At 42.3% G+C, this 26936-nt stretch overlaps 2 protein-coding genes across 5 annotated transcripts in view; one reads left to right on the forward strand and one right to left on the reverse strand.

The window, feature by feature from the left end:
• The window catches only part of CLCN6 (chloride voltage-gated channel 6), a 164519-nt gene extending 148776 nt beyond the window's left edge, over positions 1-15743 (reverse strand). For all 3 annotated transcript variants that reach the window (XM_070759492.1, XM_070759493.1, XM_070759491.1), the window contains exons 1-3: positions 15550-15743; positions 14443-14502; positions 10244-10309 (exon numbers count right to left, since the gene is read on the reverse strand). In XM_070759492.1, the coding sequence (XP_070615593.1) occupies positions 10244-10309; positions 14443-14502; positions 15550-15633 (210 nt within the window). In that variant the 5' untranslated portion in view covers positions 15634-15743. The remainder of the gene's footprint in view (positions 1-10243; positions 10310-14442; positions 14503-15549) is intronic.
• A 3170-nt stretch (positions 15744-18913) lies between these two features.
• The window catches only part of MTHFR (methylenetetrahydrofolate reductase), a 61672-nt gene continuing 53649 nt past the window's right edge, over positions 18914-26936 (forward strand). The window contains exons 1-2 of one of the 2 annotated variants that reach the window (XM_070759502.1): positions 18914-19011; positions 25286-25438. In XM_070759502.1, coding sequence (XP_070615603.1) covers positions 25407-25438 — 32 coding nt within the window. In that variant the 5' untranslated portion in view covers positions 18914-19011; positions 25286-25406. The remainder of the gene's footprint in view (positions 19012-25285; positions 25439-26936) is intronic. The other variant, XM_070759503.1, reaches the window with a different exon arrangement.

Below are 26936 nucleotides of genomic sequence, written 5' to 3' on the forward strand. Positions count from 1 at the left end.
ACTTTGACGGTTTGCTATTTCTCAAATAACATAAGCAAACACCCCCATCGATATATTTATACTGTGATTACTATAAAATTTGATTGAATTTCGCAGCTGGGGGAAACTAATCACAAAACCTACAAGTATTGAATGTAACTGAAGCTAAGCTATTGTACTCCCTTCCAATAGCTTAACATATCTGTGTACAGTGCTATCTACACCTATTTGCTCTGCCTGATTAAAAAAACTGCATTCATACCTTTCTTCTATCACTTACCCTTCTATTTCTAAAGGCCAATTGATTTGAGGATCCTTAATATAAAGTATTTGAATTGCTATTTCTATATCTGAATACTTAACACACTAATTAAGCATTTTCTTCTTATCTAACTCTGGAACGGACTATTAGGGATCTATATAAGTGGGCTAGCGGGTGGAATATCGCCAAAATGACGAGTCTATCTAACCTGTCTAGATTGGGATCTGGGAAGAGATCAATTAATCAATCTACTTCAGCTATACCCAGCCCCTCTTCTCAGAGATCGCTGGATGATATGCTGCCCAGAGAAAGGTCTAATTCATACAAAGACCTTCAATCCATGTTGCTCCAAATGCAGGAGTTAATGCTTAAGAACCATGAAGATATTAAAAAAGAAATAGGTGAAGTGAGAAACGATACATCCGAGTTAAAAGAAAGGATGCAAAATATGGATAAAAGGCATGAGGCTTTTGAACAACAGATGTTAAAACAAGAACAAAAAATTCAGGATCTGGAAAATAGGATTGACCAGGATCATAAACAAATGGAAGATCTAACTGAAAAATTAGTCCATGCCAATAAAGAATTAGAAAACACTGTAATTCAACTTGAGAGCGAAAAAGCTAACCACTTCCTTAGATTTCAAAACCTCAGGGAGGAGAAAAGTGAGGACTTACCAGACATTATGGCCGACATTCTTTCAAAGGCGTTAGGCATTGAAAAGGACACAATGCTAAACGAAATAGACGAAGTCTACAGGATCAATACTAACTACGCCAGACGCCATAACCTCCCTAAGGAAGTCCACATCAAACTTGTAAAAAAATCAGTCAGAGACGAAATTCTTCATAGAGCACGAGAAGACCCCATAGACTACAAAGGGAGACAACTGGTTATTCTAAAACAAGTCCCGAAGCACGTCAGAGACTTACGTAGGCCATACACTTTCTTATCAGCTAAATTGACTAGACACAGCATTAACTTTAGATGGCTTGTCCCAGAGGGAATGCTTGTGACCTGACAAGAGAGAAAGATTAAAATAGATTCGGTCGATAAAGCTGAGGAATTTTTTGAAAAACATTTTACTAATGATCGGACGACCGAAATAACAAACAATAAAGAAACCAGGACTACTACATCAATTAGTGAACAGCCAGTGGATCAGATTCCAAATAGACCGGAAGAAACACTGGCAATCGATAATATAAATATGGGAAATAATGGCTACGCAGGCTTACCAAAAGAGACTAGAAGTACTAGGGCAACTAGACCAAAGTACAGATAACCAAAACTTAGCACAAAATTCGTCTAGCAGGGGAATTGAGCTATACTCAATTAACATAAATGGACTGAACGTGCCAAAAAAAAGAAATCAAATTTTAAATAAAATTGCTAAATTAAACTTAGATATTATTGCAATGCAAGAAGTGCATATTAAAAACAAATTTGAACATCTTCTTAATAGAAATAAACTTGGGAACCTGTTTACATCTCTAGCCTCCGAAAAAAAGAGAAGTGTAATTTGTTATATTAATCCCAACATTCAAGCTAAACTGAAATATAAAGATAGAGAAGGTAGAGTTTTGATATTAGAACTACAAAAAGAATTAGAAACAATAACCTTAATTAATATTTACGCCCCAAATGAAGGCCAAGAAAGATTTTATAAAAAACTACTTAATACCATAAAAGAATATGCTACGGACAATATTTGCTTATTGGGGGATTTTAACGGAATAATCGATAAGGAACTGGACTATAATAACGATAAAAGGAATAAGCACAAGAAAAAAATATTACCCAAAGCCTTTTTTGACTTAATTAAAGAATTAAAACTTAAAGACAGCTGGAGAGACAGAAATCCTAACCTCAAAAAATTCACTTTCTATTCAGATAGGCACCAATCTTGGTCAAGACTGGATATGGTCTGGACCACAATAGAACTCAATACCAAATTCCAATCGGTAGAGATAGAACCCAACCTTATTTCAGACCACAATGCGCTAAAAGTAATATGGAAAGGAAACAAACAATGTCCTAGATGGACGCTTCAAAAATCTATACTTAACCAGGAAAGTTTTAAACAGAAATTACAAACAGAAATGAATTTTTTCTTTCAAGAAAACATTAAAGAACACACTAGCCTTCAAAATGTATGGGATACAGCCAAAGCCGTAACCAGAGGAATAGCTATTTCGTATATGGCCAAAGAACACAAAGTAAAAAAACAGAAATTGATTAAACTTGAAGAAGAATATAGATCTCTAGAAGAAAACCTACAAAAATATCCCCCCAAAAAAGAACTCAAACAAAAAATGTCACAAATAAAACACGAGTTAATAGATCAACAAAACCTAGCACAACAAATTAAAAGTTGCAGTCAATATAACTTTGAAAATGCCAACAAACCTAGCAAATGGTTAGCTAATAAACTCAAAAAACAAAAAGAAAAGAAACTCATAAACTGCCTCAAGACAACAAATGGGGAAATATGCCATGACCTGGAGAGGAAAAAACAGATTGCTAGGGAATTTTACAGTAAACTCTATGATAACCCTGAAAATATTGCTAACATTGAACATGACCAAAAAATACAAGAAATCTTAGAACAGGCTAACCTCCCTAAAGTACCCCAGGAAATGATAGATACAATAAATAAACCAATTACTGACATAGAATTAAAAGAAGCAATCAAAGGGCAGAAAAATAATAAAGCCCCGGGCCCTGACGGCCTCCCACCCGAATTCTATAAAGACCTCCCCAAAGAAATGGAAAAGGCCCTGCTAGAAACTTTAAACGAAGCCTTGGATAGAGGCATAATTCCAACATCCTGGACAGAAGCAAACCTAGCGCTAATATTAAAAAAAGATACAGACCCTACAGACATAGCTAATTACCGCCCTATCTCTCTTCTAAACGCCGATTATAAAATTTTTAGCTCCATCCTAGCTAGCAGAATTAAAGGATTCCTAAACCAATTCATACATTCGGATCAAAACGGCTTCCTCCCCGGGAGACAGTTAAAGAATAATATCAGAATAGTATTGGACACCCTGGAATACTACTAGTGAAAAACAAGTGGCATTAATTTTTCTCGACGCTCAGAAGGCTTTTGATAACGTGTCCTGGAAATTTATATTCAAACAACTTGAATATATGGAATTTGGCCCTAAATTCATAAACGCAATAAAAGCCATCTATACAGACCAATCAGCATATATCATCCTTAATGGAGACATATCGACAAAAATTTCCCTTCACAAAGGAACGAGACAAGGGTGTCCACTGTCCCCACTACTGTTTATCCTAACATTAGAAGTTCTAACCAGAATCATTAGAAAAAAGGAGGATATAAAAGGACTAAAATGCAAAAATGAAACTTATAAGTTACAAGCGTTCGCGGACGACCTGGTATTTATCATTGAAGAACCTTTAGCATCAGGACCTAAACTACTGGCCGTCCTAGAAGAATATGGCACAGCAGCAGGTCTTAAAATAAACAAAACTAAAACTCAAATTTTAACCAAAAATATGAGAGAACCACAGAAAGCTATCTTAACAGCCAAACTTGATATTCAAATAGTTAAAAAAATCAAATATCTAGGCATTAATTTGACAAATAAAGTGTCCAGTTTAAAAGAAAACAACTATAATAAACTAATAGATAAAATACAACTCGACTTGTTGAAATGGAAAAATTTACAACTCTCCTTACTTGGGAGGATCGCAGCTATAAAACTTAGCATTTTGCCCAAAATATTGTTCCTATTTCAAACAATCCCAATTCAATTGAAACAGGAATTCTTTATAAAATTGAACAAAATTACTAGTAACTTCATTTGGCAGAACAAGCGTCCTCGAATTCGACTAAAATACCTACAGGATAGAAAAGATGAAGGAGGTCTGGCACTCCCAATTTGGAAAGACTACTATATTGCCGCTTCACTAACTTGGATGAGAGAATGGATGAGCCTAGCTAAAACCAGATTACTTAACTTAGAAGGTCACGACCTTCACTTACGATGCACTACTATCTTTGGGATGAGAAGCCGAGGACCCATAAATATTTTACTAACCATCTGATTAGGAAATCTTTAATACTTATTTGGAAAAAAATTAAGTTTAAACTTTACAAAGGAATCCCTACATGGTATGCCCCATTAGAAGCATATGTGCATCCTAATTTCCATTAAAAAAACAATATAATAAGGTACAAGGATATATTAAATTCCAACGGGGAAATTAGATCAAGAATAGAATTGGAAAATTTAGGTCAAAAAACGGAGTGGTGGGAATACTTACAGATACAAACTAAATTTAACAAGGACAAAAGTAACCCTGGAATAATAAAAAATGCCCCGTTAGACAAACTATGTACAGAAGCCCAAGAACAATTAATTAAAAAATTCTATTGCTACCTAAACTATAATGAATTGGATAATATTAACACAAAAATCAATGTAAAACAATGGAATATGGATTTCAAAAAAGAAATTAAAGAAGAGGAGTGGCAAACACTCTGGAGCAGAAATTATAAATTGACTATTGCCACATCCTATAAAGAGAATTTAGTTAAAATGTTTTACAGGTGGCATATTACCCCGATTAAATTAACAAAACTAAATAATAAACTTTCACCTTATTGTTGGAAATGTCACCAAGAAATAGGCACCTATTTCCATTTATGGTGGCAATGCTCAAAAGCTAAAACCTATTGAAATAAAATTGGAACTTGGATTGACGAAATACTTAAAATAACAATAGAAAAAACCCCTGAATGTTTTCTTTTGGGCATTATTAGACAAAAATTACCTAAACCCCAAATACAATTAATTGTCCACTTAACAACAGCAGCCAGACTAACCTTTGCGCAGTGGTGGAAGAATGAGGAGATACCTCCGAATGATGCAATAATAAAAAAAATTACATACTGCGCAGAGATGACGAAATTAACTATAATAGTAAGAAACAAAATAATGGATACATTTAATAACTGTTGGGATCCTTTTTATAATTGGATAGGAAAAAAGAGTGAGAATAACACGCCATAAGAAGGATATGTTAGATACAAGCTCGACCAGTTACAAATCTGGTATATAGCTATTTTATATTTAATATAATATTAAGAGACTTTATATATATATTGACAGTATCTTTACTATTGCTTTCTAAAATCTCTTTAACTTGATTAACTCAACACCTGCACTAACCAATCTTGATAAATAAACCGAACCATGGTAACAAGCTAATGAAATAGAAAACAGTTCTCGTTCTCAGTACAGCTCCCCCGGACATTCACCAACCTTTTACCCTTTCTATCTTTTCTACGTTCTCTATCCTTTCTATCTTTTTCCCTCTTTTTCTCTACCCTCTCCCTATCTACTTCTTCCCCTCCCCTTTTCTTGCTCACAATTTGTATCTTGTCAATCGACACGCCATTCGATCGTTCTCAATTGTTACGATCATTGTTTTATGTTTTGTATATTATGTTATATTTTGTATTATTTGTATAATAAAAAATTATTTAAAAAAAGAAAAAAAGAAGAAGAAGATAAAGTTACATGTTGGTCATATCCACGTCAACACAGACAATTCAACTTTGGAAGTGCCTGCAATCAGACCTTCCAACTCATCCATGAAGATTAGATTAGTTTTTATAAAGGGAAAAAAACTACCAACAGCAACCAATGTTGATATATTCCCAGACCTGTAAACCTCAGCAATTTACTAAAAGGAACACACACATTGTTATGTACGGGTGCTCCTCGACTTAAGAACAGTTCGTTTAGTGACCGACCAAAGTTTCAAAGAGTGACTTATGACCCTGTTTCACGCTTACAATTGTTTGCAACATCCCCATGATCAGAATTCAGGTGCTTGGCAAATGACTCGTACTTATGATGGTTGCAGCCTGCCGGGAGTGGGGGTGATGTGTCATGCGATCCGCCTTTTGCAATCTTCTGTCAAGCAAAGTCAAGGGAGAAGCCAGATTTACTTAACACCATGTGATTAACTTAAGACCTGCAGTGATTCACTTAACAACCGAATCGCAAGGAAGGTTGCAAAATCCACTTAACAAATGTCTCATTAGCAACAGACGTGCTAGGCTCAATTGTGGTCATAAGTCAAGGACTACCTGTAATTACTCTTGCTCTTTACCTATTCCCTGGATGCAGAATATGAAGGGAAATATGTACAGTGGTACCTCAAGATACGAACCCCTCGTCTTACGAACAACTCGTGAAACGAACCCGGGGTTCAGAAAAATTTTGCCTCTTCTTACGAACTTTTTTCGAGTTACGAACCGGCGTTCGGAGACTGCTGGGAAGCCGCGCGGCTGTTTTAAAAGGTGACAGCCGGGCGGCGGGGCTTCCCAGAAGCCTCCCGAACGCTGGTTCGTAACTCGAAAAAAGTTCGTAAGAAGAGGCAAAATTTTTCTGAACCCCGGGTTCGGTTCGGGAGGTTGCTGGGAAGCCCCCCAGCCCGGCTGTCACCTTTTAAAACAGACGCGTGGCTTCCCAGCTGTCTCCGAACGCCGAACGCGGAAGTTCGGGTTTGGCGTTCGGCTTCGGGAGACAGCTGGGAAGCCGCGCGGCTGTTTTAAAAGGTCACAACCGGGCTGGGGGGCTTCCCAGCACCCCCCCGAACCCCGAACTTTTGTCGAACTTCCGGGTTCGGGGGGGGTGCTGGGAAGCCCCCCAGGCCGGCTGTGACCTTTTAAAACAGCCGCGCGGCTTCCCAGCTGTCTCCGAACGCCAAACGCGGAAGTTCGGGTTTGGCGTTTGGAGACAGCTGGGAAGCCGCGCGGCTGTTTTAAAAGGTCACAGCCGGCCTGGGGGACTTCCCAGCACCCCCCCGAACCCCGAACTTTTGCCGAACTTCCGGGTTCGGGGTTCGGGGGGTGCTGGGAAGCCCCCCAGGCCGGCTGTCACCTTTTAAAACAGCCGCGCGGCTTCCCAGCAGTCGCCGAACACCGTTTTTTTGCGGGGGGGGGTTTTGGTTGCACGGATTAATTGACTTTACATTGTTTCCTATGGGAAACAATGTTTCGTCTTACGAACCTTTCGTCTTACGAACCTCCTCCTTGCACCAATTAAGTTCGTATCATGAGGTATTACTGTATTTGAAATGTAGAGTGTTTCTTACAGTAATTATCAGGCTTCCAAGTAACACCCCCAACGAAAGAAGACTCTGAGGCTTGAGTTTCCTCAAAGTTCCATTTTATTAGGTAAAGATTCCCCTACAAATGTGTACTAGTCCTTTCTGAGTCTAAGGGCCTCTGTGGTCATGTGGCCGGTATGACTAAACGCCAAAGGTACACAGAACGATGTTTCCTTCCAACCAAAGGTGGTACCTATTTTTCTACTTGCACTTTTTATGTTTATTTTTATATTTAATACAAATTTATTTTATTTGTCTGTTTATGAGATTTATATGCCGCCCAACTCCTTACGGACTCTGGGTGGCTAACAACAATGTAAAAACAATAAAACAATTTTTAAAAACCCTTAATTTTAAAACATTCATCCACTTAGCCAGGACAAGACGGAACCGTTCACTAGCTTCAGGCCTGCTAGAGAAGCCATGTTTTTACGCCCTTTCAGAAGGCCAGGAGGGTGGGGATTGTGTGGATCTCAGGGGAGAGTTGATTCCATAGAGCAGGAGCTGCCACAGAAAAGGCCCTCACATGAGATCCTGCCAGCCAAAGGTATCTTGAGAAGACCAAGTCTGTTGTCCCTAGCTGACCGCTGTGGCAGATTGTGGTCTCATACTTATTTATTTATTAGATTTGTATGCCGCCCCTCTCCGGAGACTCGGAGCGGCTCACAACACAAAACAGTACAAATCCAATGATTAAAACAATTTAAAACCCTTAATATAAAAAGCAATTATACATCTCATACAAACCATACATAAAGCGGAAAATGGCCCAGGGGAATCAATTTCCCCATGCCTGACGACAGAGGTGGGTTTTAAGGAGTTTGCAAAAGGCAAGGAGGGTGAGGGCAATCGTAATCTCTGGGGGGAGTTGATTCCAGAGGGTCGGGGCCACCACAGAGAAGGCTCTTCCCCTGGGTCCCGCCAGATGACATTGTTTCGTCGACGGGACCCGGAGAAGGCCAACTCTGTGGGACCTAACCAGTCATTGGGATTCGTGTGGCAGAAGGCGGTCTCGGAGATATTCTGGTCCGATGCCATGAAGGGCTTTATAGGTCATAACGAACACTTTGAATTGTGACCGGAAACTGATCGGCAACCAATGCAGACTACGGAGTGTTGGTGTAACATGGGCATACCTGGGGAAGCCCATGATTGCTCTCGCAGCTGCATTCTGCACAATCTGAAGTTTCCGAACACTCTTCAAATGTAGCCCCATGTAGAGAGCATTACAGTAGCCGAACCTCGAGGTGATGAGGGCATGAGTGACTGTGAGCAGTGACTCCCGGTCCAGGTAGGGCTGCAACTGATGCACCAAGCGAACCTGGGCAAACGCCCCCCTCACCACAGCTGAAAGATGGTTCTCTAATGTAAGCTGTGGGTCGAGGAGGACGCCCAAGTTGTGGACCCTCTCTGAGGGGGTCAATAATTGCCCCCCCCGGGTGATGGATGGATAGATGGAATTGTCCTTGGGAGGCAAAACCCTTAGTCTTGTAAAACTGCTAGCTTGGCAGAAGCTGGGACAAGTATCGGAACTCACTACATTACGCGGCGCTAAGGATTCAAACTGCTGACCTTTCTGATTGAGAAGCTCAGCGTCTTAGCCACTGAGCCACCCCATCCCTATTTTAGTCATATTGGGAAAAACCTGAATCTGAAAGCTTTCCCCACCCAAAGAAAGTCCAAGGTCCCTGCTCTAGCACCCACGTGTCCATCACATGGTCCAATCAATGCACCATCCCAACAGGAAATGCTTCCAAGTCACACCTCTCCAGGTGCAGGGGAAGTAGCCTTGACTCTCGGAGAAAGGAATGTCATTTTGACCAGAGGCGGGTTCTGGATCCTTTGGTTGCCGGTTTGCTCAGGGTCGTGCATGCGCAGAAGCAAAATCCAAGATGGCACCACCCACGGAGACAGACAGAACTGGCTCCGTAACGTCATTGTCGAGTTACTAACAGTTCTAAAGAACCTGTAGGAACCCACCCCTGATTTTGACTATATATTTCCCCAGCTCCATATGATCCCCCAGTTTCCCACAGCACTAATTGTGGCAGGCCTGCAGATCCAATGCCCAAGATTGGCTTCCAGGCCTGACTGTAAAGTTAACACACTTTATTTTATTATTTATTTATTTATTGCATTTATATGCTGCTCACTCCAAAACAGACTCAGAGAGGCTAACAGCAATCATAAATACATCAGCAGTAAAAGCAATATCATAAAAAAAACAATACATACTTGCAGTCAATCCTAATTCCTGGCCTGCCGGAAAAGCCAGGTCTTAACGGCTTTCCGGAAAACCGGTAGGGTGGAGATAGTGCGGATCTCTGGGAGCAGTTGATTCCACAGGGTTGGAGCCACCACAGAGAAGGCTCTTCCCTGAGGTCCTGCCAACCAACATTGTTTGGAGGACCGGAACTGGAGAAGGCCAACTTTGTGGGCTCTTACTGGCCGCAGCGAGGTATGAGGGAGGCTGCAGTCCCATAAATAGTCTGGCCCTGTGCCATTTAGAGCTTTAAAGGTAATAACTAACCCTTTGAATTGCGTTCGGAGACCAACTGGCAACCAATTCAACTTGCAAAAAGTTGGAGTAATACGGGCATATCTCGGTATACTCTTTATTGCATACGCCGCTTCATTTTGCACCAGCTGAAGTCTCTGAACACTCTTCAAGGGTAGCCCCATGTAGAGCGCATTGCATTAGTCAAGATCCTTTGAAGCAAATTCAAATATTCCTGTATTTCCAAGAACGAAAGCGGCCATTCCTCAATTTGATTAATGAAGCTTTTATAACCCATTGAGATCAAGACACCCGTCACGGTTACCTTGTTAATCAAGACTTACCTTGTTATCAAGACTCTCTAGGACTTCCAAGTACGGTTCATTGAGGCACCGATCATAATCCAAACTCTGGGTTGGGCGGAAAAAAAGAAATACGTTCAAAAAGGCTGGCCAACCGGAGCAGGTTATATAGCTAACTTTAAGCAAAAACTAATGTGATAGTTGGATCCACACATCACAATACAGATAGACCTCAACTTACAACAATTCATTTAGTGACTGTTTGGAGTTACAGCAGCAGTGAAAAAAGTGACTTATGGTCATTTTTCACTCTTTACAACCATTCCCATGTTCAAGTGATGCTGACTCATAATTATGACAGCTGCAGGATCCTGGAGTTACGCAATCCCCTTTTGCAACCTTCTGACAGGCAAAGTCAAAGCAGATTCACTTAACAACTGCAAGTGGTTCATTTAACAACTGGGGCAAGAAAGGTTGCAAAATGGAGCAAAACTCACTTAGCAAATGTTTCGCTTAACAACAAAAATTAGGAGCTCAACTGAGGTCGGAAGTTGAGGAGTGCATGTCAAACTCCACAATCCGATTATAAGCTATAATAATAACAATAATCCTCAAATGATGCTAAATTTATATTGTGGAAAGAAACTGATGAAACTATAGACCAGGTGCTCAGCTGCTGCAAAAAAATCGGGCAGACTGATCACAAATTACAGCGCAACTTTGTTGCCCAAATGATCCATTGGAATTTATGCAAAAACTATAACATCCACATTGCTGCAAACTGGTGGGAACACAAGCCTGAAAAAGTTGCTGAAAATCAAGATCTTGTGTGATTTTCATATGTACTGGCACATAATATACCAGACATTGGTTGAGAAAAACAAGGTGACTTTCATCAACATCGCAATACCAGGGGCATAGTTCCCTCTAAGCTGAGCAGTGAGCAATTGCTCACTTAAAAATCATCATCAACTCAGAGTTTTCCAAACCTGCCCAGAAGCCGAGAGGGAAAGAGTGAGAGGGAAGGAGAGAGAGAGGAAGAGAGAGAAACAGATAGAAAAAAGAGAGGAAGGAAAAGAGAAAGAAAAAGAATGGGAGTAAGGAAGAGAGAAAGAAAATCAAAATCTAGTTTGAAACTAGCTCAACTATTTAAGTGGCATTTTGATATTGATAGAGTTGCCCTATTATGAACTCACTGTTATAGACACACAGTACAGTATTTTATTTTGAAATTCTCTGAGGCAAAACAGGGTGGGTTTTTAATTTATTTATTTGTTTGTTTGTTTGTTTATTTATTATTTCTGTGCCGCCCAGTCCCAAAGGGACTGCCGCTCAGACACTATACTTTTCCGCCCACCCCCCAAAAAAATTAGAGGGAACACTGACCAGGGGATAGAAAAGTTGATGAAAGGAAACATGAAAAATATCACAAAATACCAGGACTTCAAAACCAAAATTCAACGATTATGGCACAGACCAGCAGTGGTAATTCCAGTGGTGATTAGAGCTGGGTGCTGTCCCAAAAGCACTGGAATTAAAACAGCTCAAAATTGACAAAATCACCATCAGTCAAACGCAGAAAGTTAAACTGCTCGGTTACACATATATACTCTGAAAATATAATACGAGGTCCTAGGCCTCCTAGTGGGGCTCGACTAGTAAATTAATGCCAAATCTGGTGAAACAAGTGGCTGCTGTGATAGAATTGTAGATAATAATAACAGAGTTGAAAGGGACCTTGCAGGTCTTCTAGTCCAACCCCGTACTTAGGCAGGGAATTTAGCCAGGAAACTAGTCAAACATAATTCATCAACCCTAATTTTGAGTGTTGCAAGAAGTTGGCTGCTAAGTAAAATGATGCCACCCTCTCTGGAGTAACTGAAAATGCCACCCTAAAGTGGTATTAGGGTGGCATTTTAAACCTACTTGTCCAAGCCATTTTATTGTCTTTCCAGCTGTATGAAACAAATTTGCCATTTTTTCAACTATGTTGTTTTGGACCTCCTTGTCCTGCCTACAATCCCGAGATCTCTTTGTGGTCTCCATTCCAAGGATACTCAACTCTGACCTTGCTGAGTTACCCAATGATTAAAGTGGCGGAATTTGGCAAAAAAGGCTCATTTAGAAAGCCTTTAGCCTCTTTCCCAAATAGGAAAGAGACCTATTTGGGAATGAAATTACAGTGGTACCTCAAGATATGAACCCCTCGTCTTACGAACAACTCGTGATACGAACCCGGGGTTCAGAAAAAATTTGCTTCTTCTTACGAACGTTTTTCGAGTTACGAACGCCAAACCCGAACTTCCGGGTTCGGCGTTCGGAGGCTCCTGGGAAGCCGCCCGGCTGTTTTAAAAGGTGACCGCCGGGCTGGGGGGCTTCCCAGCACCCCCCGGAACCCCGAACCCGGAAGTTCGGCAAAAGTTCGGGGTTCGGGGGGGTGCTGGGAAGTCCCCCAGCCCGGCGGTCACCTTTTAAAAATAGCCGCGCGGGTTTCTAGGAGCCTCCCGAAGCCGAACGCAGAAGTTTGGGTTTGGCGTTCGGCTGCGGGAGGCTCCTGGAAAGCCGCCCGGCTGTTTTAAAAGGTGACAGCCGGGCTGGGGGGCTTCCCAGCACCCCAACCCCGAACCCGGAAGTTCGGGGTTCGGGAGGTTGCTGGGAAGCCCCCCAGCCCGGCTGTGAAATGCCTCTCGTAGCAGCTGCTAGAGCCGCCGGCATTTCACCTTCCCTCCCAGGCAAAAAGATGCCGGGGAGAGGGGCACGCCTTCCGTCTGGGAAGTCCGGCCCCATCATCCCAGAATGCCGGCCTTTTTGCCTGGGAGGGAAAGTGAAATGCCGGTGGCTCTAGCAGCTGCTACGAGCGGCATTTCACTTTCCCTCCCAGGCAAAAAGATGCCGGCATTCTGGGATGATGGGGCCGGACTTCCCAGGCGGAAGGCGTGCCCCTCTCCCCGGCATCTTTTTGCCTGGGAGGGAAGGTGAAATGCCGCTCGTAGCAGCTGCTAGAGCCGCCGGCATTTCACCTTCCCTCCCAGGCAAAAAGAAGCCGCGCTGCTGCTCCAGTCGCCCGGTCCTCTCCTGCCTCCCGCGCCAATGTTCCCCACTGCGCCGGGGGCCGCCAGCCCCGAATCGGACGCACCCTCGCCGCTACTGCTGCTGCCGCGCCCACTGCCCGCCCCATCCTCGCTGGAGGTCTAGCCGGAGCCGGAGCCAGGTCCGCTCGGCCGCACCTCCTCGCCCGCCGCCCAGCTGCCCAGGATGCTGACCTGCTACCTCACGGCGCACCCGCCGCCGGCCCAATCCTGCGCCTCCTGCTTTCCCCCCCCAGCCAAAAATACAAAGGCGGTCTGCCGCTCCCGCGGAGCAATGGGAAGCTGAAGCCGCCAGCGGTTTCAGCCTCCCTTTGCTCCACGCTGCTCCGCCCTGCCTGTCTTTGTGTTTTTGGCTGGGGAGGGGAGCAGGAGGACCTTCCTGACTCCCTCCCCCCAGCACTTCACCCAGGACAACAGGCAGGGCGAAGCAGCGTGGGGCAAAGGGAGGCTCAAGTCTCTTTTGGTGGTGGCGGCCGGCTTCCCGGTTTCTGAGTTTTGGGCTTGCACGCATTAATTGCTTTTCCATTGATTCCTATGGGAAACAATGTTTTGTCTTACGAACTTTTCACCTTACGAACCTCCTCCCGGCACCAATTAAGTTCGTATCTTGAGGTACCACTGTATATTTTTGGGCTTTTAAAAGAGAGGCAGAAACTCCTAGCACCATGATGGCGAACCTTTTTTCCCTCGGGTGCCGAAAGTGTGCGCACACACTTTTGCACCTGCATAAGTACCCACACCTATAATTCAATGCCTGGGGAGGATGAAAATTGCCTCCCTTGCCCCATTGGAAGCCTTCTGGAGGCCAAGAACAGCCCATTTTCCAACTTCTGGTGGGCATGATAGGCCATTTTTTTCACCCTTCACTGGAGTCTGAGGAAGGCAAAAATGCCCTCCCCCATTCCCCCGGAGGCCCTCCAGAAGCCAAAAATGCCCTCCCAGAGCTTCTGTGTGAGCTGAAAATCAGCTGGCTGGTGCGAACATGGATGCTGGAGCTGAGCTAGGGCTACAGCTTGTGTGCTGGCAGATATGGCTCTGCATACCACCTGTGGCACCCATGCCATAGGTTCGCCATCACTGTTCTAGCATCATCTCTCTCCTTTTTTTGCCTGCTTTTCCTGACAAACAAAACACATTTTTGAGGCATTTCACCTCATAGTCTTTACGGGGCAGAATTTCATCATCTTCATCCTCGGTCTCTCCAAGGATGGTCTGCAAAACAAAGAAATAATGAACAGATCAATATGATAAAGACAAACCAGGTATATTCATCAGCAACCAACAGGGGGGGGGGCGAGACCCAGAAAAAGGCAGATTTTGCATGAAGTGCCTCAGACGTTGCTGGTTGTTTCTTTGCAAATAATAATAATAATGACAGAATTGGAAAGGACTTTGAGTTCTTCTAGTCCAACCCTACATTACTTCTAATGCCACTTCTGTTTCTCTTTCAAGTTTTTGTTGGGTTTTTATTTCTGTTATTTTCTGGTGCAAAAGTCTCATAAGACACTTCATAAATAAATAATTTCTGCTATTTATTTCATCTTTTTGTTTCTTTTTAAAAATATATTTTTATTCTTTCTCCACTATAAAACCATATATATATATAACACCTGTGTCTTCAATGAATAATAGCATACTTATAATTTCTTTCATATAAAATACTGTAATAAAAAGTCCTAAATCTCAATTAATCACTCCATCTAAAGAAGAAAGGCTATATCTAATTTTAACTTAAGAAATAATAGTCTAAACAGTTTTCTTCATTTTTCAATTCTAGTACTCTGTTTTTAACTCTTCAATTCCATTTCAAACTTATTTTTAATTTAGTTTTAAAACTATAATTAACTAATGCTGCCTTCTTTTCTTTCTGTCATGTAGGTCCTGTCAATTCCATTTCTCATTTCTTTATTACCCTTACATTAAATTTACTTTACATTAACTATTTTATTTATTTATTATTTTTCCTTTCAACCCATTCATAAAAATTTCCCCTATCTTTTTGTTTCTCCCCATCTTCCAAACTCTCAGAAAATTGGCAGCCCATTTTGAATTTGCAACCTCTTGGTTCAACCATGAACTCTGTACATGTTCAGAGGCGCACTCTTCGCATTGCCGTAAGGTAACAGCAAAAAAGGCGCTACCTGACCCAGTCAAATTTGCATATGCAAATGATAAAACACACACACACACACACACACAAACACCAATCTGAAAAGAAAGGGTCCAACCAAGGAAAGCCTCTCCCAGCCCACTCCTCACCAGCTCTTCCGGAGTGCGGCTCTCTGTTTCCCCACAACAGCAGCAGCAGCACCCGCAACAGCTCCCCCGGCACCCCGCCGCCATTGTCGCCCCTCAAGGAGCCCGCTCTGGTACCCCCCAAAAAAGCAGCACGCTTCCCCGCATGCGCATCGCAGAAGGAACACACACACACACACCGAGCCGGCGCAGAAAAACTGGGAAAAGGAGGGCGTTCCTTAAGAAAGCTTTCCGCTCATTGGAAACGGCAACCTCGGGGCGGAAGTCGTTTGTTCGGCCATCTTAAAAGAGGGCCGTGAAACAGGAAGTGGAGCTGTAGAGATAGGAAGGGGATTTGTAAAGCGATGCATCCTTTTGTGCATAGGAACTTTCTTCAAGAATGACATACTGTAAAGATAAATCTATGATTATTAGCAGAATTTCTCATAGGGATGTGGGAGAACAATACATTTAAATAAATAATAATAGCAATAGCAATATATATATTTATATTTTTCCCCTCATAGAACTGAGCTTGGTTTTATATAATAGACCAATCACTCTGATTTTTCTCACAGGAAAAGCAATATTGCTTATTGCTTTCCCTGTGAGAAAATTTAAAGCGATTTACAAAGACGTGTAAAAAAACAACTAAAAGTGGACAAAATGTCAAAACACATAGCATCATCCCAAGTTGAACACGGACATATCAGTTGCGGCAATATATTTTGTTTTTGTCCTTTTTAATTCACTTTTTTTCTTGTCTGCAATTTTTTCTTTTACTTTTGTATTTGCATTTGTATTTTAAAAAATGAAATTTCATTGCACACAGCTCCCAAAGGGTCACTACTTCCAATATACACTGCATAAACATGACTAAATCAGGGGCGGATTCCCATTACCACTGCTACTGAAGCATGTGTAGCTTTGGTTCTCATACATGCGTTTGCATGCACGTCCCAGTGTGTTTTTCCTTCTGTGCATGCATATGGAGCAAAAATATGCTGAAAGGGGACATGCGTGTGTGCGATATTTCAGCCCTTTTTTTGCTTCTGCACATGCGCAGAAGCAAAATCTCGCAAGGGGATGCACACACGCATGAGATTTCATCAATTTTTTTTGCTTCGCGCATGCACACGAAGCAAAAATACTCTGATGCGTGCATACGCATGCAAAAGAACTGAAGCTGTGCGTGCAGCACATTGTTTGCAACTGGTGTGCTGTCCTCTACTGTACTGGTAGCAAACCACTACTGGACTAAATTAATAAATGAATACAAAATTATGCAGAGGCCCACATATATGACACAGAAAAACAACACAGTCTAGTATGCATGATTGGACACACAAGGAATTTGTATTTGGTGCAGATGCTCTCAGTGTACATAAAAGAAAATATTAGCTTTACTAGATAAATGGTCAAAGCAATGGAAACTGCAGTTTAATGTTTCCAAATGTAAAATAATGCACTTGGGGAAAAGGAATCCTCACTCTGAGTATTGTATTGGCAGTTCTGTGTTAGCAAATACTTCAGAAGAAAATGATTTAGGGGTAGTGATTTCTGACAGTCTCAAAATGGGTGAACAGTGCAGTCAGGCGGTAGGGAAAGCAAGTAGGATGCTTGGCTGCATAGCTAGAGGTATAACAAGCAGGAAGAGGGAGATTATGATCCCGCTATATAGAATGCTGGTGAGACCACATTTGGAATACTGTGTTCAGTTCTGGAGACCTCACCTACAAAAAGATATTGACAAAATTGAATGGGTCCAAAGACGGGCTACAAGAATGGTGGAAGGTCTTAAGCATAAAACGTATCAAGAAAGACTTAATGAACTCAATCTGTATAGTCTGGAGGACAGAAGGAAAAGGGGGGACATGATCGAAACATTTAAATATGTTAAAGGGTTAAATAAGGTCCAGGAGGGAAGTGTTTTTAATAGGAAAGTGAACACAAGAACAAGGGGACACAATCTGAAGTTAGTTGGGGGAAAGATCAAAAGCAACATGAGAAAATATTATTTTACTGAAAGAGTAGTAGATCCTTGGAACAAACTTCCAGCAGACGTGGTAGATAAATCCACAGTAACTGAATTTAAACATGCCTGGGATAAACATATATCCATCCTAAGATGAAATACAGGAAATAGTATAAGGGCAGACTAGATGGACCATGAGGTCTTTTTCTGCCGTCAGTCTTCTATGTTTCTATGTTTCTAGGTATAACACTTCATGATTGTCATAGGAGTCAAATAAAGCAATCTGGAAACGTGGGTGTATGTATAATTTTGTATTTATTTATTTTATCATGTTCATTTGGAGGTGAGAGCTCCCTTGGAGAGTTGTATGCAATCAATTTTCCTTTCAATGTACTGTACCACTGTATGCCAATTATTCTAAGTCTTAAGTCTTGTATTTTAACCTTCTGAATAAAATAAAAAAATGAAGTTTAAAGAAACTTAAGGAAATGAAAGATGTTCTGCAGTGGCCTTTGTGGCAAATTAAACCTTTATTATTATACGTGCTGACGAAGAGGAGGCATTTCAGCAATATCTTTTTATCAATAGAAACGGCCTACATCCTATGGTACAATGTCACAATAAAAAAATAAATAAAACAAAGCTTTAATTCAACCTTTAAAAAACATGCACTTGGCTGATTTTGATGCCTTTTTTTTTTTTTTGCTGTTTTCTGCAGGTCTGGATCGTTATGGAAAATAGGCCAAAGGTTTTCAGACAGGCAGGGCTTGTGTACATGTTCAGCCAGACAGCATGTTGCAACCACTGGCACATTCAAGAGTGATAAACCTGCCTATCTAGTTAATCAGAGACCTGAACTATTCCTGCCTGATTTCAAGCCACAGTCCTTTTATTTTTAGCTCTCTTGTAATCGTTTTTTTATGCAGGGTGTGTATTTAAAAACACAAGGGAGGTGGGGATGCTTTGCAAATGTGAAATTTTCTGCCTTGCTGCCAAGATATTGGTAGCTGAAATGAACAAAGAATAATTCTTCCTCCAAAATTAATGCTCTAAGACAATTTCCTTGTGTGTCCAATCACACTTGGCCAATAAAAATTCCATTCTATTCTATTCCATTCCATTCCACTCCACTCCGGCAGATAAAATATTTAAATGATTTGGATTAGATTCTGGGCTCCTTGCTTATCAAGCGACTATGCAAATGAGGGGGAGAGGACAACCCCAGATTTGTGGTTAACCAGGCAACCATGTGTAACAACAACGAACGATAGACGCCTGCTAAGAAAGGATAAATGACGTCAGCGCTGCCATCTTGGAAGCGGGCATCGGGCCAGAACGCAGAAGGGGAGGAGCTGTAGTCCCGAAGGGGGCGTAGCTTTGCCATATAGTATTTAGACGCGGAGATTTAAAAGAGGCGGCCACGAGGGATTGATGAAGGGATTGGTGCGCACGCGCTCTTCGTCTCTATTGGGTTTTTTTTCCCGGTGACGACGCCGGCGCGAGACCTGCAGGTGAGGGTCGCTGTGAGGAAGGTGAGGGAGGGGGGGGGGCGCGCACGCGGAACATTCCATCTGCCCGGACTGTGGGGGATGGGTGGGTGGGGAGGCGAAGAGAGCTTTTTTTCTGTGACTGGCAAAAGAGAAAAGTAGAAGAAACCATTGAGAAATGGAGGGAGGGGGAAGCAAGCGTTCCTTTCTTATTTTTTATATCTAAGTCTGGAGTGGGGGGAGGGAGATCCAAAAGCATTTTTCCCATTGGCCACTAAATACATTATTATTATTATTATTATTATTATTATTATTATTATTATTATTATTAATCAGTGGTATTTGTGAAACTTTTTTAAATGTTCAGTTGACCGAGTTTCATGTTTAATGAATAAAAGAGATAATAATAATTTTAAAAATCTCTCACCCCCTGGCATTCCCATTCCCTTCTTGGGGAAATTAATGCCACTAATTCAATGAAAATGGTCCTGTTTTGCACGCGAACTGAATCAAAGGCTGCAGAGAAGCCTGCGATTGTTTTTTTTCCCCTTGCAAAGTTTTGCAACTTCCCTCCAAGGCTGCAGACTGGTGTAATTTCCCTGCCCTTCCCAAAAAGGAAGGAAGGAAGGAAAAAAAGAATGAAGGAAGGAAGGCAGGAAACTCCCCCAATAAGAATTGCAAAAAAGATGACTTCCTTTTGCCCCACCCTAAAAGAAAACATTTTCTTGCCACAAATAAATAAATAAATAAAAGCCTCCAGGTTTATAAATAGGCCACATTTTTGCCCCCTTATATGGGTGAGCTGAGAAGTGAGGCTCCTTTCCTGCTGCCATAGAAAATGCCATCCTCCATAGACAGCAGGTTCCCATCACCACTAACTACAAGTCCCATCCTCATTACCCACTATCATAGAATAGAGTGGAATAGAGAATATAATAGGGAATTGAAAGAATGAAGAATAGAATAGAATAGAGAATAGAATATAATTCTTTATTGGCAAAGTGTGATTGGACATGTAAGGAATTTGTCCTTAGTGCAGATGCTCTTAATATACATAAAATAAAAAATATATTTGTTAAGAATTATGAGGTATAACACTTCATGATTGTCATTGGGTTCAAATAAGCAATCAGGAAACAATATAAATCACAATTTCATGGCCAAATTGTATTGAATGATATGTATGTTTTGATTGGATTGCTGAATTGTGGATTTTAACTGGGTTATTGTTTTAATTTGTACTTGACTTCTTTTTATTGGTAACTGTCCTTTTTTATATTGTCAGCCACCCTGAGTCCTTTGGGATTGAGCGGCATAGAAGATAGATAGATAGATAGATAGATAGATAGATAGATAGATAGATAGATAGATAGATAGATAGATCAATAAGATTACAAGCAAGAAGTTACAGTCATAAGTGGGAGGAGATGGATGACAGGAACGATGATAAGACTAATAGTTATGCAACCTTAGTGATAGTTTGTCAGTGGTGAGGAGGTTATTTGTTTAGCAGGGTGATGGCATTCGGGAAAAACTGTTTGTATGTCTAGTTGTTTATTTATTTATTTATTTATTGTTAGAGTTGAAAGGGACCATGCAGGTCATCAAGTCCAACCCCCTGCCTGAGCAGGCATCTTAAAGCACCCCAGCCAAGTGGCAGTCCAATATCCTCTTGAAAGTGTCCAGAGTTGGGGAGTTTACAACCTCCGCAGGCAGGTTGTTCCATTGGTTGATCACTCTAACCGTCAGGAAGTTCTTCCTTACTTATTATTTATTAGATTTGTATGCCGCCCCTCTCTATAGACTCGGGGCGGCTCACAGCAACACTACTGCTAAGTGGGGTTTCTCCCAGGCTGTATGTGTGTCTAGGTTTTTTTTTACCAAGGTGAAGGACTCTTGTCGACGTTGAACATCATATTGTTAATGTGGGCCAATAGTGTTAATCTATCTAGATCTTTCTGTATTTTGAGCCTGTGCTCTAGGGTGTTGGCTACCCCTGCCAGCTTGGTGTCATCTGCAAATTTGATTAGTTCCCCTTCTACTCCCTCGTCCAGGTCATTGATTAAAATATTGAAGAGTACAGGGCCCAGGATGGAACCCTGTGGCACCCCACTGCCTACCTTCTTCCATGTGGATTTGGAACCATTGAGGACAACTTGTTGCATGCAGTTGGACAGCCAACTGTTTATCCATCTGCTTGTGTTGTAACCTACCCCGTTTTTTTCTAATTTGTGGATTAGGAGGTTGTGGTCAACTTTATCAAAAGCTTTGCTGAAGTCCAAGTATATGAGGTCTACTGCGTTGTGTTGGTCCACTGATTTGGTTATGGTGTTGAAAAATGATATGAGGTTGGTTTGGCATGATTTGTTTCTGACAAACCCGTGCTGGCTGCTGGATATAATGTTGTTTGTTTCTAGGTAGTGGCAAAATTGTTTTTTAATTATTTTTCCAGGTATAGAAGTCAGACTGATTGGTCTGTAGTTGCCTGGGGTCAGTCTTTTTACCTTTTTTGTGGATGGGGACTACGTCAGCTCGTTTCCAGTCTTCCAGAAGGTCTCCAGTGATCCAGGATTTTTGATAGATGAGGAGAAGAGGTTCCGCAATGGTGTCTGCCAGTTCTTTTAGGACTTTGGGGTGAAGTCCGTCTGGCCCTGGTGATTTGTACTCGTTGAGCTCCCACAAGTAGTCCCTTATTGTGTTTTTGTCTATGTTGAGTTCAGTCCTGGGGCTATTTGTTGCAGACTTGCAGGTTGATTGGTAAGTGGTTCCATTTTGTGTGAAGACTTATGCAAAGTAGGTGTTGAGCAGCTGTGCTTTGTCTCTGTTGTCTGTGATTTCATTACCGTCTTCGCTTTTTAGTGTAGTGACTGTTTCCTTGATTTTCTTCTTGTTGTTTATGTGCTGGAAGAAACTTTTTTTGTTGTCTTTGACTTTTGTTGCAAGGTATTGTTTGTGTTGGGCCTTTGCTGTTTTTATTTTTTGTTTGCAGGTTTCCGCTTTGGTTATGAGTCCTTTCCATTTTTTGTATTTGGCTTTTTTTTCTTTTATGTTGTCTGCAAATTCTTTGTCTAGCCAAGCTGGTTTCATTTGGTTTTCCTGTTTTTCTTTTTCATGGGGATTGTATTGCTTTGGGCATCTATGATACTGTTTTTTAGGGCCTCCCAGGCTTCCTTTGTGGTTTTATCCTTTAGAGGTTCCTTCCAGGTTTTTTTCCCCAGGTTCGCTCTGAGCTCGTTAAAGTCCGCTTTTCTGAAGTCTGGGACTCTAGTGGTGTTGGGTACAGCAGTTGGTGATTGTAATATGTTGAATTTGAGGATGACATTGTCAATCTCGCCCAGTGTCCCTTCTTCTTCAATTCCCTCTATCATTTCTTCCCTGTTTGTTAATATTAGGTCGAGTATTGCAGTCTCTCTGGTTCCTGTTTCCACTTTTTGGGTTAGAAAGTTATCAGCGAGACTGCTGAGAAATCTATCAGACTTTCCACTTGATGCTGAGTTTGTTTTCCAGTTAATGTCGGGGTAGTTAAAGTCTCCCATTATTGTTGTGCTGTGCTTGTTGCATATTTTTGTTAGTTGGCTTGTAAAGAGGTTGTCCATTGTATGTGATTGGTTTGGTGGTCTGTAGTATACTCCGGGAGGAGTTTGACTTGGTGACACCTGATGAAGTGGACAAGGCCATTGGAGCTGTGAACTCCGCCACCTGTTTACTGGATCCGTGTCCCTCTTGGTTGGTTTCGGCCAGTCGAGAGGTGACACGGAGCTGGGTCTAGAAGATTGTCACCGCCTCCTTGGGGAGGGGGTCCTTTCTGGCTCCTTATAAGGAGGCACTTGTGCACCCCACTCCTCAAGAAGCCTTCCCTGGACCCAGTCGTGCTTACTAACTACCGCCCAGTCTCCAACCTTCCCTTTATGGGGAAGGTTGTTGAGAAGGTGGTGGTGCTCCAACTCCAGCGGTCCTTGGAAGAAGCCGATTATCTAGGTCCTCAACAGTTGGATTTCAGGCCCTGTTACAGCACGGAAACTGCTTTGGTCGCGTTGATGGATGATCTCTGGCGGGGCCGGGACAGGGACTTGTCCTCTGTCCTGGTGCTTCTTGACCTTTCAGCGGCTTTCGATACCATCGACCATAGTATCCTTCTGCGCCGGCTGGAGGGGCTGGGAGTGGGAGACACTATTCTCCAGTGGTTCTCCTCCTACCTCTCCGGTCGGTCATAGTCGGTGTTAGTAGGGGGTCAGAGGACGACATCTAGGTCTCTCCCTTGTGGGGTGCCTCAGGGGTCAGTCCTCTCCCCCCTGCTATTTAATATCTACATGAAACCGCTGGGTGAGATCATCCAAGGGCATCGGGTGAGGTATCATCAATATGCGGATGATACCCAGTTGTACATCTCCACCCCATGTCAGCAGTGGAAGTGATGTGCCGGTGCCTGGAGGCTGTTGGGGACTGAATGGGTATCAACAAACTCAAACTCAACCCAGACAAGACGGAGTGGCTGTGGGTCTTGCCTCCCAAGGACAATTCCATCTGTCCCTCCATTATCCTGGGGAGGGGAACTATTGACCCCCTCAGAGAGGATGCGCAACTTGGGCGTCCTCCTTGATCCACAGCTGACATTGGAACATCATCTTTCGGCTATGGCGAGGAGGGCGTTTGCCCAGGTTCGCCTGGTGCACCAGTTGCGGTCCTATTTGGACAGGGAGTCCTTGCTCACAGTCACTCATGCCCTTATCATCTCGAGGTTCGATTACTGCAATGCTCTCTACATGGGGCTACCTTTGAAAAGTGTTCGGAAACTCCAGATCATGTAGAACACGGCCGCGAGAGCCATCGTGGGGCTTTCCAGATTCGGCCACATATCTACAACACTCCGTGGTCTGCATTGGCTGCCGATCAGTTTCCGGTCACACTTCAAAGTGTTGGTCATGACCTTTAAAGCCCTACATGGCATTGGACCAGAGTACCTCCGGAACCGCCTGCTACCGCACGAATCCCAGCGGCCGATAAGGTCCCACAGAGTTGGCCTTCTCCGGGTCCCATCGACTAAACAATGTCGTCTGGCGGGCCCCAGGAGAAGAGCCTTCTCTTTGGTGGCCCCAGCCTTCTGGAATCAACTCCCCCCGGAGATTAGAACTGCTCCCACCCTCGTTGTCTTCTGTAAACTACTTAAGACCCACCTATACCGCCAGGCATGGGGGATTTATGTTTGGTATGTATGTGCTGTTTGGTTTTTAATTATTATAGGGTTTTTAGTTTTTTAATATTAGATTTGTGCCATTATAATATTGTTTTTATCGTTGTTGGGCATCGCCCCGAGTCTTCGGAGAGGGGCGACATACAAATCTAATATATTATTATTATTATTATTATTATTATTATTATTATACTCCAATTGTAGTGTTGCACTTCTTTTCTTTTATACTAACCCATATGGTTTCTAGGGGGTTATCTTCTTTGGATTGGTATAGCTCTGTGGCAGTATAGTGGTCTTTTACGTATAGTGCAACTTCACCTCCTTTCTTATTTGACCTGTTTTTCTTGAAGAGTTGTCTTGGTGTGCAGTGCCCTATTGCGATGTTTGGAGAATAGGAGTTGAAACAGTTTGTGTACAGGATGAGAGGGTCAGTAAATATTTTCACAGACCTCTTTTTGACTCGTGCAGTATACAGATCCTCAGGGGAAGGCAGATTGGCAGCAATTGTTTTTTCTGCAGTTCTGATTCTCCTCTGAAGATTGTGTCTGTCTTGTTGGGTTGCAGAACCAAACCAAAGAGTTATAGAGGTGCAGATTAATGACAATTGTAATCTTAACGGGTGAACAGTGTGATGTAGTGGTTAAAGGCATTTGGACTGATCTTTCCTTGTACAGGGGGCAAAAAGACTGGGGTGGGGCATGTTTGGCTCAGCCCCCAAACCATCAAAATTAAGAATTTCCCCAAGGCACTGTAACAAATTTCCAAAGATTCAGCCTGGGTCAAATATCTTATTTTTTTTCCTGCAATTTTGCAATCAGCTAAAGTCGTACTGGTAGTCCTCAACTTACAACAGTTCAATTAGTGGCCATTCAAAGTTACTGCCGAAAAGTAAATTATGACCATTTTGATCAGTTGTTTCATCAGCTTCCTTGCAAAGTCTGCATTTTGGGTCATCAGCTGTTTTTTCTGTCCTGGCCTTGATTACCTTTATTCTGATGGCTTGCTCTTGGGCTTTTTCAGTGTGGATTTATATTATATTTTTAATAATATTATTTTTATAACAATATATTATTGTTGTTGTTGTTGTTGTTGTTGTTGTTGTTACAGTGGAAGCCAGGGAAAATCCATCCCCTCCACCATGCCTGCTGTGGAAGAGGAATTTAAGGAGATTTGACTCATGCAAACTTTTATTTATTGAGTTATTTTTTCCATTTTTTGGACTTGTCCTATGGAGCTGGCTGAAAAAGCGCCCATTGCAAGGTGGGTACCTCCCCCTTTATTTTATTTTTAAATGCATGTTTGGGAATCCTGTTTTCTGTTGTTCCTTTGTCTGAGAGATAACCTCATCCTCAAGATAAGCTTTGCAAAGCTGCCTTGCTTTGTTGAGCAGGGATGTGGGTGGGTGAGGAGGGGTGGGTTTTTTCTGGGAAACCCAGCTGCCCATTGGTAGATAAGGCAGACGCCCTGATTGGGTGGGGAAGCCATTTAGATAAGGGGCTACCTGCAGGTTGCTTCCTTTGCAAAGGATATTGTGACACCCGACAAGGTGTGACTCTTCTGAGCAATTGGCCTGCTCTTGCATTTCTCCATTGTTGGAGAAGATCAGATCCAGCAACATGGGATGGATGTAATCCACTGAGTACATGCTGGGGTGAGCACCCCCCCCCAAAAAAAAGAAAAAGAAATTAGCAAACTGGAAGGCCTGGATTGGTCGACCAAACTGGAAGGAAGCCCCAGACCCCGGTGGAAAATTACCCAGAGGGACAACAACACCAATACCAGGTGAGTGAATAGAATAGAATAGGAATTCTTTATTGGCCAAGTGTGATTAGACACACAAGGAATTTGTCTTTGGTGCAGATGCTCTCAGTGTACATAATAGAAAAGATATATTTGTCAAGAATATTTTTATTTATTTATTTATTTATTTTTGTCAATCAAGTACAGTGGTACCTCGAGATACGAGTTTAATTCGTTCCGGACCTGGGCTCTTAAGTCGAGCAGCTCTTATCTCGAACGACTTTTCCCCATAGGAATTAATGTAAATAATTTTAATTGGTTCCAGCCCTCAAAAAACTCACAAAGTTAGTCTAAATTATGCAGAAAGACATGTTTTTAATGAAGAAATGTACATGTACATATAAATGAATAATGAAGTTTCTTTCACTTAACTTGTAAACTTTCTTAAACTTTTAAATTTACATATGTTCAACTTCTCTGCCACCCAATCCTGTAGGACAGAGGTCCCCAACCCTTTTTGCACCAGGGACCGGCTTTAAGCGATCAAGAGAGGAATGGGTGAATGAATGGACGGAGGGTGGGAAGGAAGGAAGGAAAGAGGGAAGGGACAGGAACAGAGGAAGGAAGCAAGGAAACTTATGAAAGGGGAGAGTAAGAGAGGAATGAGTGAAGGGAGGGAGGGAGGGAAGAAGGTGGGAAGGAGAAAGAAAAGAAGAAATAGAGGAAGGGAAGGTAAAAGAGAGAAAGAAAAAGAGCAAGAAAGAAAGTGCAAGCACCCCCCCCCCGAGCCCCCCAGGCCGGCTGCAACCTTTTAAAACACGCGCGCCGCTTCGCAGCTGTCTCCTGAAGCCGAACGCGGAAGTTAGCGTTTGGCTTCAGGAGACAGCTCCTTGGCGCTTGTATCTCGAATTTGGGCTTGTAAGTAGAACAAAAATATCTCTCCCCTCCCAGCTCTTATCTCGAGTTGCTCTTAAGTAGAGCAGCTCTTATGTCGGGGTTCCACTGTATAGGATAGTAG

This window comes from Erythrolamprus reginae, chromosome 8, assembly GCF_031021105.1.
Source record: "Erythrolamprus reginae isolate rEryReg1 chromosome 8, rEryReg1.hap1, whole genome shotgun sequence".
Classification (NCBI taxonomy): domain Eukaryota; kingdom Metazoa; phylum Chordata; class Lepidosauria; order Squamata; family Dipsadidae; genus Erythrolamprus; species Erythrolamprus reginae.